Source organism: Saccoglossus kowalevskii, chromosome 18, assembly GCF_978046115.1.
Source record: "Saccoglossus kowalevskii chromosome 18, keSacKowa6.1, whole genome shotgun sequence".
Classification (NCBI taxonomy): Eukaryota; Metazoa; Hemichordata; class Enteropneusta; family Harrimaniidae; genus Saccoglossus; species Saccoglossus kowalevskii.
This window is the reverse complement of record NC_140658.1, coordinates 29,613,927-29,634,092: the sequence shown is the minus strand read 5'-3', so window position 1 is coordinate 29,634,092 and position 20,166 is coordinate 29,613,927. Positions and strand designations below refer to the sequence as shown.

At 38.3% G+C, this 20,166-nt stretch overlaps 1 protein-coding gene across 5 annotated transcripts in view; it reads right to left on the bottom strand.

The window, feature by feature from the left end:
- Positions 1–1,106: 1,106 nt before the first annotated feature.
- The window catches only part of Tcfap2b (transcription factor AP-2 beta), a 58,818-nt gene continuing 39,758 nt past the window's right edge, over positions 1,107–20,166 (bottom strand). For all 5 annotated transcript variants that reach the window (XM_085492640.1, XM_085492642.1, XM_085492641.1 and 2 more), the window contains 2 exons: positions 3,870–4,011; positions 1,107–3,551 (listed from right to left, as the gene is read on the bottom strand). In XM_085492640.1, the coding sequence (XP_085348766.1) occupies positions 3,227–3,551; positions 3,870–4,011 (467 nt within the window). In that variant the 3' untranslated portion in view covers positions 1,107–3,226. The remainder of the gene's footprint in view (positions 3,552–3,869; positions 4,012–20,166) is intronic.

The window sequence follows — 20,166 nt, the reverse complement described above, 5'->3', positions numbered from 1 at the left end:
GTACACAGTAATGTCAAATAAGATGATGTCAACTAACACTCCACACTAGTTAGACTCTTCAGGCGTAATTTGTTAGTATACTGAATCGACAAACGGCGAAGGCGTTTTCAAAAAATACCACAGGCATTTCAGCGAAGGCCTGCGACATTTCTTGCAAACGCCTTCTGCGAATTGAGTATTCTCGGGGGCGGAGCTACGTCACAAGACGTTCCACGTTGCTAAGACGCGCACCACTGTACATGCATTTCTATGGGCTCTTTTCGCGCTGCTGTGGAACGCCGGTAGAGCCGGTGAAAATTCGAGAAAACAACACAAACTCAACTTTGAAGTAATCCTGAACAACCAAATTTAAATATGTTACACACGTAGGGCTAATCTTGTTATACTGTCCAGGGGAGTCTCAACCACCATCCCTAAGTACCGTTTTCTGAGAGTTTTTGGCCTTTGTTTTCACCGCCAGGGTTGCCAAGCGGTGAAAATGCCCGGATGTCCGCCCCCGAGGATATCAACAAACCAGACCTGAGGATTGTCGACAGTCTAAACACTAATACACATTTGTTGTTAGTTATACCATTGACAATGTATACAAGTTGTTATACCATGCTGATATGGAAGGATTATTATTAAAAAGAGTCACGCGAATCGCGAGATCACAAAATCGCAGACTTATAAATTTTGGAAATTCTAGTGGAAATAAGTTATTGAATACTACCACTCTTCATCTAATAAATCCTTGATACAAACTCCGTGAAGAAGTTGGTGCACTAAAAACAAGGAAGTCTTTTCACCCTTAGTTGGGGAATATTTTGGGAAAGATAATCGTTTGGGCAGCACATCACTTAAAAACTTTACTGTGTTGAGTGCACTGGAATACACACGGTGTCACTCATCATGCCAATGGGCCTCAATCGACGAAATATACAACCATTACACTTGAAATCACGCGCATATAAATGGGAACATTGCCCAAAGACGAGCGGGAAACTTTGACCCCGACAACGATTGAGAATACTGAACATTTCTGACGGATACTTTGTTATACAGAGTATCATCATACAATTTTTCAGTTCAAACCGAGGGAAATGAAGACTCCAATACACAACATATTAATAATCATGATTTTATTTTTTTTATTATATACTCTGTACTTTTGTCCAAATTGTTAATACCTAACACATCATGTCTACACAAAATAAAATAGAGTTAAAAGAAAAAAAAAATGCCAGTGACATAGTTACGATTTTATCGCACGCTACACTTGATCGACCGCTAGAGGGCAGTAGTGTTTGACACGCTGCCGTCATTGCACCTCGATTTACAAACCAGGTACAACAATAAGAAATAAATACATTTGAAAGTCTACATCAATGTTGCTTTTTTCCAAGAGCACGTGACACAATACACGTGACATAAAGAGTTATACAAACTAGACATTGTTATTTTTTTCGGTCTCAGGCGAATTGAACAGTCGGTTAAAAAAATCTCCCCATGACATTTAGTTCACTTCCGGTTATAAAAAAAAACTGACGCGAGGCAATACATGGCCACGTTAAGTACTTTCATTTCAAAGCAATGTTATTTTGAAACAAATTGTTCTATTTAAGAATGATATCATCCCAGGGTATATCCTCGTTCCCAACAACATATACTGTTGAACGAATTAAAGTAAGCAATTTAGCATTTAAGTATATGTATGACCAATATTTTGAGAAAAATATATAAGTTATGTCGAAAATCAAGTTTTTTTTTTCTATAAATGCAATGGTAACAAGTTTTGGGCTGGTCGGACACCTCAATGGCTATTTGCCACGTGGTCGGACCCCTCAAGTGGGCTATTTGCCACGTGGTTGGACCCCTCAAGTGGCCCATAACTAACTTTGGCCTACAAAGAATACTTTATATGCGTCACCTCGTTTTTTTGTGTACGTACAGACTGACCATAAAATGGCAATTCACATTTTTAAGTTACCATGGTTACAAACCATCCTAAACATATATTGGCGACGTTCACAACACTGACGACTAAGACTGGACAAAGGCCACTCCAGGAAACCTACACTTATTTGTTGACAAGACACCATTATCACACACACATACACACAATATATACTTATATTCGCCTTCCTCCATTTGTTTTGTCAGTTTTGTGTCGGCTAGTGGTTTTTTAAAAGGGTTCTAAACGATTGTGATCAATACAAAACTAGTAAGCTTACGCTCTACTATGTCACATGACATTTTGAGGCGGAAACTTATAAAATTCTAAACGACAAACACAATAATATTGGTACCACGACAGAGTCATATATATATAGTGTATTAAGTTATTGTCAACATGGAATTCATGTTTGCACAAAATTAAAAAATAAACACAAAAAATAGTCTTAATTCATTTCTCTTTTCTGTTTGATTTGATAATCAATTCCACACAGGACGTTTTGGAATGCAAAAAAACAATCAAAGAGAGTGCTGGACATATTGCACATGCGCAGTGATTGTGAGGCTAATATTCATCCAGCAGACCATCAAACCGTATCTAGAGTTCAACAATACTATGTTGATTGTCTTAAATTAATTTGTCTACGTAGTTTGTTAGCTCAAAGTCAAAGTTTGTTGAGCACGTCCACACTCAAGTTGCGCATACGCTTACCCAATATAGCATAAGTTTTATCATATGCAAATTATATGCAAATTTAGATTGAAACCCAGAAAGAAACATAGTTGAAAGGTCAGAATGTGCGTTCTCTTACTGGCAACCCTTGGAGTCATGTGAATGAATAATAACTCACTGTTCGAAAGGATGAAATTAAGCTGTGCTGTTGTCATAGCGATGGTGTATCATAACAGTTACTACACAGTTTGCAGCGGAAAAGAATCGGTTATGGTTGCTAAGCAGTGCACTCATTAAAATCATCCCGATAAAAGTCACTCCATTTGCAGCGTTCAAAGCAATTACAAACAAACAAACAATCAATTCTCAATCGTATAAGCTGAGAATGTCACATGACACTAATAATGTTCATTTCTTAGCCTCGCTATGACTGCGCACGTGCACGCAATATTTAATAATTATGGTTCCTATTATATCCGAATATCGCAGACGGAATTTTCGGCAGATCTCGGGTCAGAGGTCAAATATCTCGATGGCACCCGAATACAGTGCATAGTTGCCCTCGCATGGTGAAGGCATCCCAGCATGCTCGTCACCTGCATGCTCACGTGACAACAACTAGACCACATCTTGTTTCCTATTTTCTTCTGAGCCAGTTTTATCATTACTGTTTTTGTTGGAGTTCGTGTCCATTTTAGAACCAGCTGAGTGCTGTGTGGTAACACTGGGGAACGCTTTCTCTTGGTATTTCAACATCTCAGTAAAGTAATTCTGTATCGCTGTGAGTGCGGCACACATTGCAGGCGTGCCGAATCCATGTGAAATGAGACTGAAATGTGTCAGACATCGTTGAATAGCAGGATCCAAAATCACTTGTGGTCTTGTGTTACCTAAAGGTGAGCGATCTTGACTTAAAACATCTTGAAGTTCCTTACACAGTTGCCTGGAAATAAACAGATAGATTAATGTCAGTAAACAAACAAACAAATAAATAACTAAATAAATAAATAAATACATAGTCAGCGCACCCACATAAGGTAATTTCACCCACAATCAGTAATAAACCCACTCTGCCCAGAAAGGGTCAGTAGTTAACCCACTCCACACAGTAAATTGAAATATTTACCCTCAGAAGGTATACTAGTGAACACATGTACCCATAAAAGGTCTGTCATACACCCAAAAGAGGTACCCAGCAATATTCAAGAAGTCGTCGCTTCTATCAAAGGAAAGCTACCCAAAGCTATCCAGATTTACTTACTTGGCTGCTAAGGTCATGTTTCTTCTAGTTTGCTGTTCGGTGGGATCTGAATGTTGTCTAGCTAAATATTCGGCCAACTGGCGGGATGGAAATTCAGTTTCACTCACATAACCAAAATCACGTGCTAAGTGTACGGCTTCACCTAGAAATAGACGAATTGGGTTAAGTACGTCATAACATTAGCAACAATGTCACAGTGATGGAACACCCAACTACACTGAGTTTACTAGTGAGACGGTACTTTATCACTCGATCGCCCTCATCGGACATCCATATATCAACATAGTCCCAGCAGTATTTGTACAGAAAGAAACAAAAAAAGTCCTTTCAACTGGAACTGTAAATAAATAAACCGTTGATATGCAGTACAAGGGGACGGAATGCATCGATTTTTAAAGTGTTAATACTCTTACTATTACTTAAGTCAAACGATGATGGCCTCAACGTGATCACTTTCTGTGATCCCAGTAGACATATTTTATTTGATTCTCTGGTGACGTGACTGGGATGCGGCGTAGTTTGATATCTATGTTTTTTACTTACAATATGTGTTACTGGCAAATAGACAATTATAGCAAGGAAAGCTGTGGGAGCAATCTATAACACCAACAATTAAAGAAACTCACACCAACTATAGGTGTGTGCGTGATCTGAATTCTAAACACTGTTTATGCCTTTCTCGCATTATGCGTTAATTTAATGAATACCCGACGCGTTGAGAGATACGTATATTGTCGACGAGCGCTCGCTGCTTGTCCGTTGGATGAAAGTACGGTAATATCCACCAAACATCTGTCTTATTTACAAGTGCTCGAGTTCTCTTAATGGTTTAGGAAAGGGCGGATTTTCTCTACCGCATTGGTGTCATTACTTGCGTAAGCATTTCACAGATAAGAAAACGATTGCAAACTTTTATCGATAAATCGTTATCATTATATTCACTGTATTCAATCTATACCACGGGTCCTGAAAACTGCGAGGCTGGAGAAAAAAAAAAAACGAGCAGGATGGATTTATTGACATTATTCCATACATTCAATCCAATGCCAGCGAAATGACGAGTGGGCCCTCTAATCAGTAATGTAAACCTAGTTATTATCTCTGCACAATTTACCACAAAACAACCCGTCCTTTCTCGTATTTAATTTCATACCTGCCTCGCTGTCCCAATCTAATATCTGTCAAATTCATTTATGGAAGCACGGACAGCCAGGCTGAGGTGATATGCTTCCAATAAAATAACTTATACTAACGTATTTTAGCTGGAGAGTTTTTATCTCCGTTTCATGAAGATCAATTAACATATAAATGAAGGAGCGGGGTCAAGGGTTACTGTACGCACGCACACACATTGTATTTGCGTAAAGTACAGTATTATTTTTATTTACATTTCCTTCACGCTATTCCCCGATGTACGAGGTGAATATTAAATTAATTTTACAACCACTTCGCGCACGATATATCGTGAAAAACTATATCCAATTTCCTCAATATCAGTACATACAGACACATGTTATGGATACAACTCGTTTGGACATCATGTTTATTCAGTTATACTCGAAAAAAGCCACAGAAAGCCATCAATATGGTCCGCTGTCTGTCTAGATTGCCGAGTATATAGCTGATCAAATTATGGATATAAAAATATTAGAATTTCAAAAATTCACCTCTATACATTTAGCTATATCACCACATGCCAATAACGTGGTTCGCTTCACTGATTTCTAAATTCAATTGTTTAAAGAGTAAAAACGCTAGTATAATGCGCACTAATATGCTGTCATATTATAGCTTTTTCTGAATTTCCATATATATATATTATTTTCCATCTCAATTTCCAGACCATGCCTACCAGGATGGAAAAGATCGAGACTTACTCTCAATTTTGTTCCAAACTTTTATTAATTTTCTTTAAAACACTAGAATGGAGTACGTTGATATAAAAAACAAACAAAAATAATGTGTTGTGTCGATGCCAATTACAATACAATTATTACCGCAGAATACAACGAAAATGTAATCTTTCTATTTCAACGTATATCACATGTTCTTAATTCCATACAGAGTGTAATTGCTGACGTCATAGCAGCAAAGAACACATCTGATGCAATTTAAGCATAGACAAACACGTTCACTGAGACAATAAGTCTATATACAATTAAATGTGAAACATAATATTAATATTTCTCGAATATTTGAAGAAGATAATTTATTATTCACTAGAGATTGGTATTGCATATAACATGATGCAATAAACACTACTGTAATAGTAGTCTAAACACAGACAATAAACACTACTGCAATAGTAGTCTGAACACAGACAATAAACACTACTGCAATAGTAGTCTGAACACAGACAATAAACACTACTGCAATAGTAGTCTGAACACAGACAATAAACACTACTGCAATAGTAGTCTAAACACAGACAATAAACACTACTGCAATAGTAGTCTAAACACAGACAATAAACACTACTGCAATAGTAGTCTAAACACAGACAATAAACACTACTGCAATAGTAGTCTAAACACAGACAATAAACACTACTGCAATAGTAGTCTGAACACAGACAATAAACACTATTGCAGTAGTAGTCTGAACACAAACAATAAACACTACTGCAATAGTAGTCTGAACACAGATAATAAACACTACTGCAATAGTAGTCTGCACACAGACAATGAACACTATTGCAGTAGTAGTCTGAACACAGACAATAAACACTACTGCAATAGTAGTCTGAACACAAATAAACACTACTGCAATAGTAGTCTGAACACAGACAATAAACACTACTGCAATAGTAGTCTGAACACAGACAATAAACACTACTGCAATAGTAGTCTGAACACAGACAATAAACACTACTGCAATAGTAGTCTGAATACAGACAATAAACACTACTGCAATAGTAGTCTGAACACAGACAATAAACACTACTGCAATAGTAGTCTGAATACAGACAATAAACACTACTGCAATAGTAGTCTGAACACAGACAATAAACACTACTGCAATAGTAGTCTGAACACAGACAATAAACACTACTGCAATAGTAGTCTAAACACAGACAATAAACACTACTGCAACAGTAGTCTAAACACAGACAATAAACACTACTGCAATAGTAGTCTGAACACAGACAATAAACACTACTGCAATAGTAGTCTAAACACAGACAATAAACACTACTGCAATAGTAGTCTAAACACAGACAATAAACACTACTGCAATAGTAGTCTGAACACAGACAATAAACACTACTGCAATAGTAGTCTAAACACAGACAATAAACACTACTGCAACAGTAGTCTAAACACAGACAATAAACACTACTGCAATAGTAGTCTGAACACAGACAATAAACACTACTGCAATAGTAGTCTAAACACAGACAATAAACACTACTGCAATAGTAGTCTAAACACAGACAATAAACACTACTGCAATAGTAGTCTGAACACAGACAATAAACACTACTGCAATAGTAGTCTAAACACAGACAATAAACACTACTGCAATAGTAGTCTGAACACAGACAATAAACACTACTGCAATAGTAGTCTAAACACAGACAATAAACACTACTGCAATAGTAGTCTGAACACAGACAATAAACACTACTGCAATAGTAGTCTGAACACAGACAATAAACACTACTGCAATAGTAGTCTGAACACAAACAGTAAACACTACTGCAATAGTAGTCTGAACACAGACAATAAACACTACTGCAATAGTAGTCTGAACACAAACAATAAACACTACTGCAATAGTAGTCTAAACACAGACAATAAACACTACTGCAATAGTAGTCTGAACACAAACAATAAACACTACTGCAATAGTAGTCTGAACACAGACAATAAACACTACTGCAATAGTAGTCTGAATACAGATAATAAACACTACTGCAATAGTAGTCTAAACACAGACAATAAACACTACTGCAATAGTAGTCTGAACACAGACAATAAACACTACTGCAATAGTAGTCTGAACACAGACAATAAACACTACTGCAATAGTAGTCTGAACACAAACAGTAAACACTACTGCAATAGTAGTCTGAACACAGACAATAAACACTACTGCAATAGTAGTCTGAACACAAACAATAAACACTACTGCAATAGTAGTCTAAACACAGACAATAAACACTACTGCAATAGTAGTCTGCACACAGACAATAAACACTACTGCAATAGTAGTCTGAACACAGACAATAAACACTACTGCAATAGTAGTCTAAACACAGACAATAAAAACTACTGCAATAGTATTCTGAACACAGACAATAAACACTACTGCAATAGTTGTCTGAACACAGACAATAAACACTACTGCAATAGTAGTCTGCACACAGACAATAAACACTACTGCAATAGTAGTCTAAACATAGACAATAAACACTACTGCAATAGTAGTCTAAACATAGACAATAAACACTACTGCAATAGTAGTCTAAACACAGACAATAAACACTACTGCAATAGTAGTCTAAACACAGACAATAAACACTACTGCAACAGTAGTCTAAACATAGACAATAAACACTACTGCAATAGTAGTCTAAACACAGACAATAAACACTACTGCAATAGTAGTCTGAACACAGACAATAAACACTACTGCAATAGTAGTCTGAACACAGACAATAAACACTACTGCAATAGTAGTCTGAACACAAACAGTAAACACTACTGCAATAGTAGTCTGAACACAGACAATAAACACTACTGCAATAGTAGTCTGAACACAAACAATAAACACTACTGCAATAGTAGTCTAAACACAGACAATAAACACTACTGCAATAGTAGTCTGCACACAGACAATAAACACTACTGCAATAGTAGTCTGAACACAGACAATAAACACTACTGCAATAGTAGTCTAAACACAGACAATAAAAACTACTGCAATAGTATTCTGAACACAGACAATAAACACTACTGCAATAGTTGTCTGAACACAGACAATAAACACTACTGCAATAGTAGTCTGCACACAGACAATAAACACTACTGCAATAGTAGTCTAAACATAGACAATAAACACTACTGCAATAGTAGTCTAAACATAGACAATAAACACTACTGCAATAGTAGTCTAAACACAGACAATAAACACTACTGCAACAGTAGTCTAAACATAGACAATAAACACTACTGCAATAGTAGTCTAAACACAGACAATAAACACTACTGCAACAGTAGTCTAAACATAGACAATAAACACTACTGCAATAGTAGTCTAAACACAGACAATAAACACTACTGCAATAGTAGTCTAAACATAGACAATAAACACTACTGCAATAGTAGTGAATATGTTGTATTGGATATTAAATACAAAGTTATGGCTCACTTGTAACCAAGCAATAAATAACAATGACATCATTAGAATATATGTTACCGCAATAATAACCTAAGACTGTTTAGTAAATAATACTGCGACAATATCTTTAATCGTTCACAATTATGTTGTACTTGAACAAGAAGTAACACTGCAAATGTCAGTGGGAAATTTACTGTGGACACATACAATAAACAATATGGCCGATGGGAGCTGGAGCCGGATACGATACTGTACCCGTCAAATAAACTCACAACAAACAATATCGTATAAGCTTTTTGAACACAGACAATAATTACTATTGCCTGAACTTGGTTCGTGATAACCGATATTGACGGCTGCGCGCGCACCGCCAATTGAATCCGGTAGTCAGACAAGGAGGTAATATTACTTCTCGTGTCGCCTTAACTCGACCAAGTGTGACGACATTTGAAAGTAATTTGACGAAATTTGGAAGTAAAGTGGCAAACATTCATAAGTAGTATGTAAAAGCTTTCGTGTTAACACCTACGAATCCGGCATTATTGAGTGAGGAACAAAACATTAGGGATACAGAATAAGAACATTTTGCGACTGAATCACTAATTTGCTACAGTACTAAAGAAAGATGGCATTTTAGTGTAAATTATAACAAATTTTACTTCAAAGACGGTGCACTACACAGTAAATGTAAATTTCTGAATAAATAAGCCAGATATTTGCCATTTGTTTGGAGGAGTAAAGACAATTTTAAGCGTTGTTTTTGTGTAAACAATAATTACAATGTCTGAAAAAAGGGGCACGCTTTGGTTTTTATTAGTGGATATTTTTTAAAAGTAAAAATACGACATTATTTTAAAGTAAAGAGACACATCTCGCGAAACATCAGTAAGCGGTGATTAGAGTCGTGGGAAGAGCAACCTGTCCCCGTGTCCGATCAATACGCGCATGTCAAAGTTCAAACCATATCTCTGATTGGGTCAGCATTACCGACCAGTATACGAACATATTTGCGCTTAATTTTAATGGGTAGCTTGGCTTCAAATGGCAATGTTGTGTTATATTGTGGGAAAAATGTAGAAGAAAAGCGGTGATAACGAACCGTATAGACAACCGGCTGGTTGCATAATCAAATACCCATTCAAGCCTTCGTGGTAAAAGCAACTCGTTTCCATAGCAATTATTGAAGCAATGTCTAAACTGCTTTTTTTTTGGTGGGTAGCGTTTTAGATTCTTGTAGCTTCTGCGCCATTAATCATGTTTCTAATGTAAATTGAGACAACAAATAATAACTTCGATGAAATATCGCTGACCTTTAGCAATATGTAACATCTGTATATCTTAGCCTGCTGTTTAATGTAGTCATTTTGCTTTAAGTACATCACCATATTTTATGCTATATTAAGTACACTCCTTAGTAATATACTGCGATGAATTGTGTGCCATGGTCACGTTTTGTCCCGGTCTGCAGTTGATGCAACATGGGGAATTATAACTCATTTCGGGGTAGTTTGTGGACAGGTTTGTTTTCGACGACCACAATCTAATTAGTATTTTTTTTTATCTAATTACGGGTATTTTGGTGTTGTAGTCATTCTCCGTCGCCGAGGGCGTGCTTCTACCCATCCAGTCAGCTACAATATAGCCATAGGGGGTCACTCTTGTCTTAAAATTAAAAAAAAATCTCCACTAGTGTAGTATTTTTGAATTTAATATGTATTTGTATAACTTGTGATATCGGCTGGAGTTGATTTCAGGTGATGTATGACTGTAACTAGCAGTAACGAGCCAACACAGCTAAAACGGCGCTAGTATTGCCCACTTAGCTCCTAACTTGCTCACTTACAGTAATCACCAGGAATTACTGCACTAAAAGTTCGATTGGCACGTCAGGGGTAGCGCATTGATGGCCTCACTGGGGCAATTACAACTAGTATAATAGTCGAAATGCTCGGCGCGATCATGGCACTCCGTCATAGTAGATATGCTGTGCTCCACACAGCCAAAATACGCAATGAGAGGAAATTAGCATAAAAGTAGACATTTAAAAAAAAGAACACGTCGATTTCTTTCACGATGGCTGAGTGCTTGCATGTTACATTCTGTATGGGAAGGGTTCCAGATTTAGCAAACCAAAACAGATGGTCCACAGAACAAAGAGAAACCATGACGCAGTGACTTGTTCCGATATAATAGTAAAACTGATAGCTACGAATAAACGTTCCTCCCAGTATATCCCACTCCTATTCATACACGCGAATTACTTTGCCGATGTTTTAGATATTAAATGGGCCGATAGTTACCGATGTTGATTGGAGTAACGTTCTATGAGGCGGGATTGTAGTATAGATGTCAGTGTAGTGTGGATGATGGTTTCAACGTTGTCTACTCTATTGTTGTCCGTACAATTATTTTGTGATTAAGTATGGGCAGCTGAAAAAGACAGTCTTGACCAACAATTGTATTCACTACCGGATGGGTTGATTCGAGTGCGTTCATTCTATTCATACCTCATAATGACTGGCCTCTCCAAACAGTTTACTTGTAGGCACTTCCAAAATTACCCATTGACTACGATGTTTGGAAAAGTAATGTTGCGTAAAGGAGGTCAGCTGGCGAGGCTGCTGGTGGCGAATCCGTCATCCGTATGGACGGTGCGCCGAGTCAGGGGGAGGGGGCATTGTCGATGCGGCACCGACGTGCGGATGATTGCTGGTGAATGGGAGCTGCGACTGCTTATAGAAACAAGACACCGATAAGGCGTATAGCAGGCAGCGATAGGCGAACTACTGAAAAACACAGAGCATTGGTCATTTATCACAGTTCGTGAACAACCCAATTTACAAGTCAGCAGTCCTAGAGAAAATGGGTTTCTTTTGAGACCATACAAAGTGATTTATTGGAAGCACAATCAAAGTTATGCCTAGTAATGACTATTTCATGCAGTTACACCCTTGGAAGCGTAGGTGTATTGGTTTTCGGTCTTTCAACACCCTCTGGTCACAAATATTGGCAAATAGAAAGCATTGTTTTTTGGGGGGATTGCCTATGATATGCCGTAGTGATTCACATGGCTCTTGCACAGCAGACAATGTCTGCACTGGTAAATAGTATTCCTCCACAGTGACTCCGTGAAATGCCATGATCCCCGTCGATTAAACGTCCACTAGTCATGATCGAGGCGGGGACTGGGGTTCCATAAACTAAGGTGCCACATCAGAGAATTTTATTTTACTGCCTTTCATGTGGCGTACACCGACTGGCAGTCGTGTTATGTCCCCTCTAAGGCTTAAACAATGATACCGAGGCGAGTCTCGCCGTTCCGTTTTCCATACTCCGGGCACCTGTATTCACGGACGGAACTCACCAGATAACGTACAGGACAGACAGGCAGTCGTGTTATGTCCGCCTCTAAGGCTTAAACAATGATACGGAGACGAGTCTCGCCGTTCCGTTCTCCATACTCCGGGCACCTGTATTCACGGACGGAACTCACCAGATAACGTACAGGACAGACAGACAGTCGCATTTCATTATTCGGTGTTTATGTTATACATATCATCACTGTTCAGTGATGGCTTTTATTTCGTGACCCTAATTTATTTGGAGTAATATGAAAATCATTTATTCGAATCTCACATATTTGATTGAATTTGATAGGGAAACACGAAATTACATAACGGTACGCAATAAGCACTAAAACGAACTGAACATTTGAAATTGACGATGATTTGCTTTCCGTTCGAATTTTTGGACAAAAAGTAAATAAAAAGCAGTAAATATGATTGAATTATGGACACGCGCAAGACTATGGTATCTATGACAACCAATGTTTAATTAAAATTCTGTTTCAGTGGAGGTTTGATTATTCTTTTAAAGTGTCGTCAGTATGTTTATTGCTTCTGTGGAAGTGGATGTCAATTTCGTTCCGTGAAAAACCTAGAATTGTATAGGAAATACACCGGGTGCTTTCCGAGACGGTGCGAGGTATAGTGGAAATTCATGATTTGAACTACATAAGTCGACAGGTTGATTTCCTTGACGGCTGCCCTGATCAAATAACTAACCGAATGATCGACGAAGTTTGTGACAGACATCGACTGAAAACACAGTTGAAAAATATCCACCCTGGCGACAGTTCACGGAGTTGTTTAGTCATTCTGAGACCACGTGACCTTGTCAACGCGAATCGTTCGAGGCAATACGACTGCACTTCACGTTTTCCAACCACGACATTGTCACAATGTATCGAATTCATCACAAAAGCACATAAGAAAATAATAGTATGAGACTCTTGCAGAAGTGACACAGAGCAAGTCGAATGAAGGCAGAACGATGCACGCGCACCAATATGACGGCGGGCATTATTACTGACAAATCAATTTTGGGCGCGGGCCGGGCAGTATACGAGATCGCTGGAAATACACATTTATTATTGAAGATAATACGGTCGAAACAGCTTTATATTGGTACAAACAGGTCGATGAAAAACAAATTTGAAGGTGCGAAATATTCGAATGACGAGCGGCGAACGAGTCCAGTTACTAACCCACGTGAAAACCAATGTAGTGAAAAAGGCGGCCATTAAACACCAAACATAGACGCAGCACTGCTCAATAACACGTCTTATTGTCTTGTAGAAAAAAAGATACCAATGGCTAAAATACAAAATTGTTCGCTATGTTCGCGTTGTATAAAGAGTTGTCGCGATTATTTTTTTCGTGTTCACCCCGTTTTTTGCAATGTAATTGGATTAACAATCCAGAGAAAAATTTGTTTTCATTTTGAAAAAAAACGAAAAAAAGAAAAGATTGTATTTAAGTCAAAATAAATGGTCCCAATAACGGAATTGGACTATTTGGATATCTGGGTAATATAATGACGACATACCCCGATATAATGACGACAAATCCAGGTTTAATGACGAGGGAGGGAAGAGATCAACCGGACCGAGGCGGCGAGGGATGGAACATACACACACCGAGGCAGCAGACGGACAATATAACAACGAGAGGGCGCACGACACATACCGAGGCGGAAGACGGTCAATGTAAGCACTGAGAGAGCGCACGACACATACCGAGGCGGAAGACGGTCAATGTAAGCACTGAGAGATAAACGCGGCACGGGGATTCATAACAAATGATGGATTCCATATAATTTGTTAGTTATAGCGAGTCTGGAATGAACCCATCCATCATTTTACTAACATATATTGCTTGTATATGCAAATACGTACAATAATGTGCACCAGTAACAATCAGACTACATAAATCAATTATCCAGTCAACAAATCAAAAAAAATAATCAATATCCAAAGAAATATTGCCTTCTTTATAAACCCCTTTAAACGACACAAATCGTATCAACTAAGAAGTTGTATATATTTATTGTTCCCACACTTATATATATATATATTGTTATGGCGCTAGACAATGAGTAAATTGAATCGGACGGTATGTTCATATTTTACTCATGGATGTAAACATATAATTTGTAATCTCTATCCGTTTTAACACACTTAAAATTAATTTTGCTACTAGCTTTCTGTTTATAAAGATATATTTAGTAAAAGTTAAAATAAGCCCCGGGGAATGTAACTAATATATCTAAATTCTAACAGCTTAATAATGCATTTATCAGTTAATATCTTACTTTGGAAATTATGTTTGTTGATTTAATTTTTAACCCTAAATTCATTATTTTGTATATCCATAGCAACAACACACTATACAACGACAATATCAAATTATACCTCAGAAAGTTGTACTGTTCGACAGTCCGCGGCATGTTGAATGTATCACAGACGGCGAGGAAAACAAACAGGGTATTTTTTGTGTGTGTGATAGATTCGACAATTCATCAGGTACCGTAGAAATAGTAAATCAGTGAACCGACCTTCCAGATATAGGGACTTTTATTCACTTTCTGTTTCTTAAGTCAGAAGCAATAAATCTGGCTAGATCGTGTCGTGTGTGCTTCCAATTGCTGTCATATTGATGCATTATCGCTCTAAGCAGCTTTGCAATAAAACACAGTAAAATACTGCCTTTTTAACTGTTTGTACGTTCGCAGTAACACTATGAAGTAATAACAAACGCGGTTTATTTCGACATTTGATTTTTTGAAAAAGATTCCAACAGACCATGACCAGCACGCGGGGTTATATATACTTCGAGCGATTTGGCGTTTCATTTTAGTTCAACCCAAGGGGCAAATACACCAAATACTGTCAGATTTGATCTAATGTCAAAAGTGAGATTTTTTTGCGAATCAAGCAATAAGTCGCAGTACAAACTGAACAGCCAATATCATCATTACTCGGATTCCAGGTTCAGCGAGAAAGAGAGAGAGAAAGAGAAGCAGAGAATAAATTGGTGTCTCATCAACCTGTCCACATTCATTTCCTGCGAATGCAGTTTGCTCCATAGGTTTTGACAACTAATCACATTGTATCTATCCACAATTCAGTGCGGCTTTGTTTGTTATACTGGCCCGGTCTGAATCTTTCTACAGTCATCGTATTACTTGCTAATATGAACCAACATTAGTAAATCTCTACATTCACTGAAAATGGTATTCCGGGTGGAAATACAAAGCGACGATCAAAATACGGTGAAAGGGAGGAACTTAAAGAAGCCCTCTACCGCAGAACGCCCGGGGTGAATTGTGGAAATCATCATGATGCAAATGTTTGTCTTTTCCATATGTGAAACTTTGCCACGATGTTTTTGGTGTTGATAGTGAAGTAGACATGTTTGTTTATTTGAAAATTCATTACTATTGCAGCGATCACTTGGAACCATATGACGCTATTAAAAAGAGTAAAAGGCGTGATTCTCGCGAGACCCGGACGATATCATCGTGTGGATGAAATGTGTCTAATCAAACTGCACGCTAGTGCGAAGCAATCAGTATAATGTCACTGCTGCAGGGCCAAAGATGTGCTTTTCGCATTTATAAGTTTTTTCTCTCTCTCAATCGATTAAGGAACACGTAGTGGAGTCAGAATAGCAATCTTTTTTTAAGACCAACGCCCTCAATTTGCACAACTCTCGTCTAGTTCAATGGCGGTTTATCTAATTCTCGGGTTAGTTAGGCGGTGTTGATTTAGCGGTACTTAAGTTACTTGGGGATAATAATTCATATACGAGACAACACTAAAACTTCTACCCGTATATCTACGCAACGAACACTGTTAATGAAAAAGTCCATTTTAGGTCCGAATCCCCCCCTGAAAATTGAATACCCCTCCCCGATATATATCAGTCGTGTTGCCCCTTGGAGGCTGGGGCAAGGGCACCATTTTACCGGACGGGGCAATAGCTAGCTTGGGGGCATACAAATAAGTACAACGACTTGATTCGCCAATTGAAGATGTATTTGCTTCATTGTGACACGACTTGATTAGTTTACCAAGCAACTTTGATGACATATAATGATGCTGCCAGCTTTCACATTTCGTCTACTACACAACTGGCCTTTTTGAATTTAAGTTTGTTTACACTTTCTTTCAATAGGTACGGCAACAATGGAGGTGAAACTGTTAAAGAACAGGCGAAGGTCAAAGGTTACAAGGCACTACTTGAAAATAATAAATTACCAGGATAGCAAATCGTAAATCAACAATCATGACAAAAAAGTAAAGATAAATTGGCCATCAGTTGCCTCCATAGTCTGTCAACTTTTGAAAAGTTTGCATAAATTCCAACTTAAGAAAACTACAATTTACGCCTTTAAGTTGACCAACATTTTACGACGAAAAACAATCAGGAAATTTCGACTACACTGTAGAGGTCATATGACGATGAGGAAGGGGGATGTGAAATATGTGCGTTGGCAACTCAGTATGTGGAGGAGGTTGGAGCGTGACGACGGTCGGACAAAATAAACAGCAAGCGAAACAGATGCCGAGTTGATGCCAGGACGCCAGCTGAATAGCAATGCGTCCATCTCAAGGGATATGGTATATATACCTACAATGGCGTATATCTCAATGGGTACAAACTGATCGTTTCGTATTCTTACAAGTCAAATGACACTTTGGCATCAATTGTTAGATTAACGACTTCGGGGGTCACTAAACAACTTTTAGTTTGAAAAGGCCGTACTGTAGATTATCTTGATGGCCAGAGTACTCAATTCATCCACCCTACCCCTTTCTATTGTTATATAACACTACCGAGCAAGCCCCACTCTCTCAGCTGCTCACTAGGTTCAGCCCCCCTACCCTCTTAATATCTACTTGCGGTGTACAAATCCTGGTAGTATCTGCCACCAATTGCATCTTATGTTCCAAGATTCTTAATATCAACAAATGTTTGCGTTTGGTGTTAATACCACCGCTAGCATCTGGTCTACATTATTAATATCTGACACCATTTGCATTCGATTCTCCTGCCAAAACACTGTTTACATCAACACTTCCTGGAGCAGATATTGAGTTCATCTCCTGATATATTAATACAGTACACACGGCGTGTCATCTCCTAGATATCGCGACCATTTATTATATAAAAAAGTCCCCGTCGGGTCTCGGTGTGAGGGGTACCAATTGTAAAATTATGAAATATTTTATGTAATGGAGACGTACAGCTAAAGCCGTTTTCGAAATGTGACTTTTGACTTTGTGGCAAATAATGGCACATATGTTCATTGTGATTTCAAGGACGGCCATCTTGGAAACGTACATCGTATAATAGGAGGCACACCTTCGCGTGCCTGTAAATAAGTGGAGGCGAACCTGATCAGCGTTGGTCTACTGCCAATAGTCAGAACACCGGGTGTTGTGGCCGGAGGCAAATAATAGTGCACAAATCACACAACGTACTCCAAAGTGTGAGATAACCATCAAAACGTTTAAAAGTTAACTGGAAATGTCTAAAATAAAGGAGAAATTAGTGATTGAAGTAATTGGACTGTTGTCTTAGGTATATCAATGGCCCTAGGCCGATCGAAGCCCACACAGTGCGAACACCCATATACGATCCCGGCTATCACGGCAGCGTAATTGACAAGTTTGATTTCTCTGCATCGCTCTTTTTACATAGTCAATTTAAGGTTGTTAGAATACAATGCCATTCCATCATATTGCTGCCATTTGCTGGAGGCAGCCTGTTCGGGCCTGAAGAGAATGGCCGCGACTCATAATGAAAGTAGTGACGTACGGTAATTCGAGTTGTTGTCGTCAGGTGTGCAATTTAGCCTCAAGTGTCGAGAAACGAGGTAAATCACACGTGCGTGCCTTGCTGGACATAACCAAATGACTTGTTGTGGATAAACAAACAAACAAACAAACAAACACACACACAACATCAACAATAACGACGAAAATAGTGGCCTATCATACATGATCATTACACGCGTAAATTACGTTTATAAACACCGGAAATAGAAGGGGGTATTTTAATTTTAAAGAAATGTTTCCTTTTTTTAAACAATATATCACTTCCAATATTATCATCGCCCGGCACTGTATCGAATTCAGGGTAGCATATGGAGTGCGGAAAGTAGAGTGCAATTATGATGAAATAAAAGACAGCCAACGGCGTTAGACAATGCCGTGACAGATGAACGCTGTGACAATGTTTGGTTTGAAGTCATATGAAATAGACGACGTTGTATGTTTGGTAGGATGGCTCACTAGGGGAGTTCATTTCGCTACAATGTAGCTGACCCTATGGCGAGTAATTGTAGCAAACTGTGCGGCACAATGGAGGTGTAATTTTACATTGTAATTTAGTGACTTTAAGCAATCAGACATTTACGTTTGTAGGCGATAGCATCATTTCATTTCCATTCACATACTGTCTTTTTTTCTTTTCGGAAGGACAACTGTCAGCATGTTACATTTGAGAAATCGCCAACGCACATTCAAGTCTACGGAGATTCGGCTTGGGGTTCACATGCAGGCGAAATGATGGTACAAGACGCTACTGGTCTTTCCCCAAGGACTTCTCCTGGGCTCTCTTTTATTAATCATTAATTGCATTTGAGAGTTGAGTAAGTGCCAATTCCTGCTAGGCCGAGAGATACAAGGATGGGAAGGCGGGGGAAATCTCATTTCAATTAATTTTTTAACTGTCCGCCTATTTGGGTAAGCAGACGCGAGCTGAAGGTACTTACAACACGGAATGTAATTGAAAATGTTGACAGTGATATTATCGCTTTACATCAGTGTTAAGTGAGCAAAAACCGCCTCACATGGGATACAGAGATGAGCCGTAGGACGAACCGAGGGATTTCTCCTTTGGCTTGTTGTTATTTAGTCATTAGTAATCACGCTACACGTGACTAATACGAATTAGTCGTTTAGGCCTCAGCCCTTAGGTTGGTGAAAAAAACTCTTTAAAGTCAATCTGTATGTAATCTAATAGATCTGTCGATCGCGATCAAAAGTTTTTGAAGACCGCGTTTAATATATAGATTTTTTCTTCCATTTTGCCCGTGAGCAGAGAAGCTTCAGCTGTGACTTTGGACAATCACCGTCGCCCTACTTATCACTGCGCACCTCTGATGTCTTACCCGGAAGCGGACAATAATCAAGAATTTTGATAACAAGACGTATTAACGTTTTTAGTTAGAAATTACTGTTTCTTGATAAGAGAGAATAAATAATATAAGCCCAGTAAATCAATCCTCAGGCAATTTCAAGTTTTTTTTTGCTTTATCACTAGAAATAGGCCTACGGAAATATCACGAGAAACGCTCAGCAAAATAGTCGTGGCTGTATTGTGTCGCGGTAGGGAGGAAGAAGGTATTTAAAGTAGCGTACTTTTATTCACTTTGCAAGTGCAATTGAGATGCACATTTCACATGTAGATTCCTCATATTTTGTCGATTTCACAGCGTGGTAGCCCTATTTTTACCGTCTCCATCTAATTGCCTACTGTTTTCTGTATCTACAACTATATGCAAATCACAACACGAATTTTCATTATTAAGTCGCATATCCACC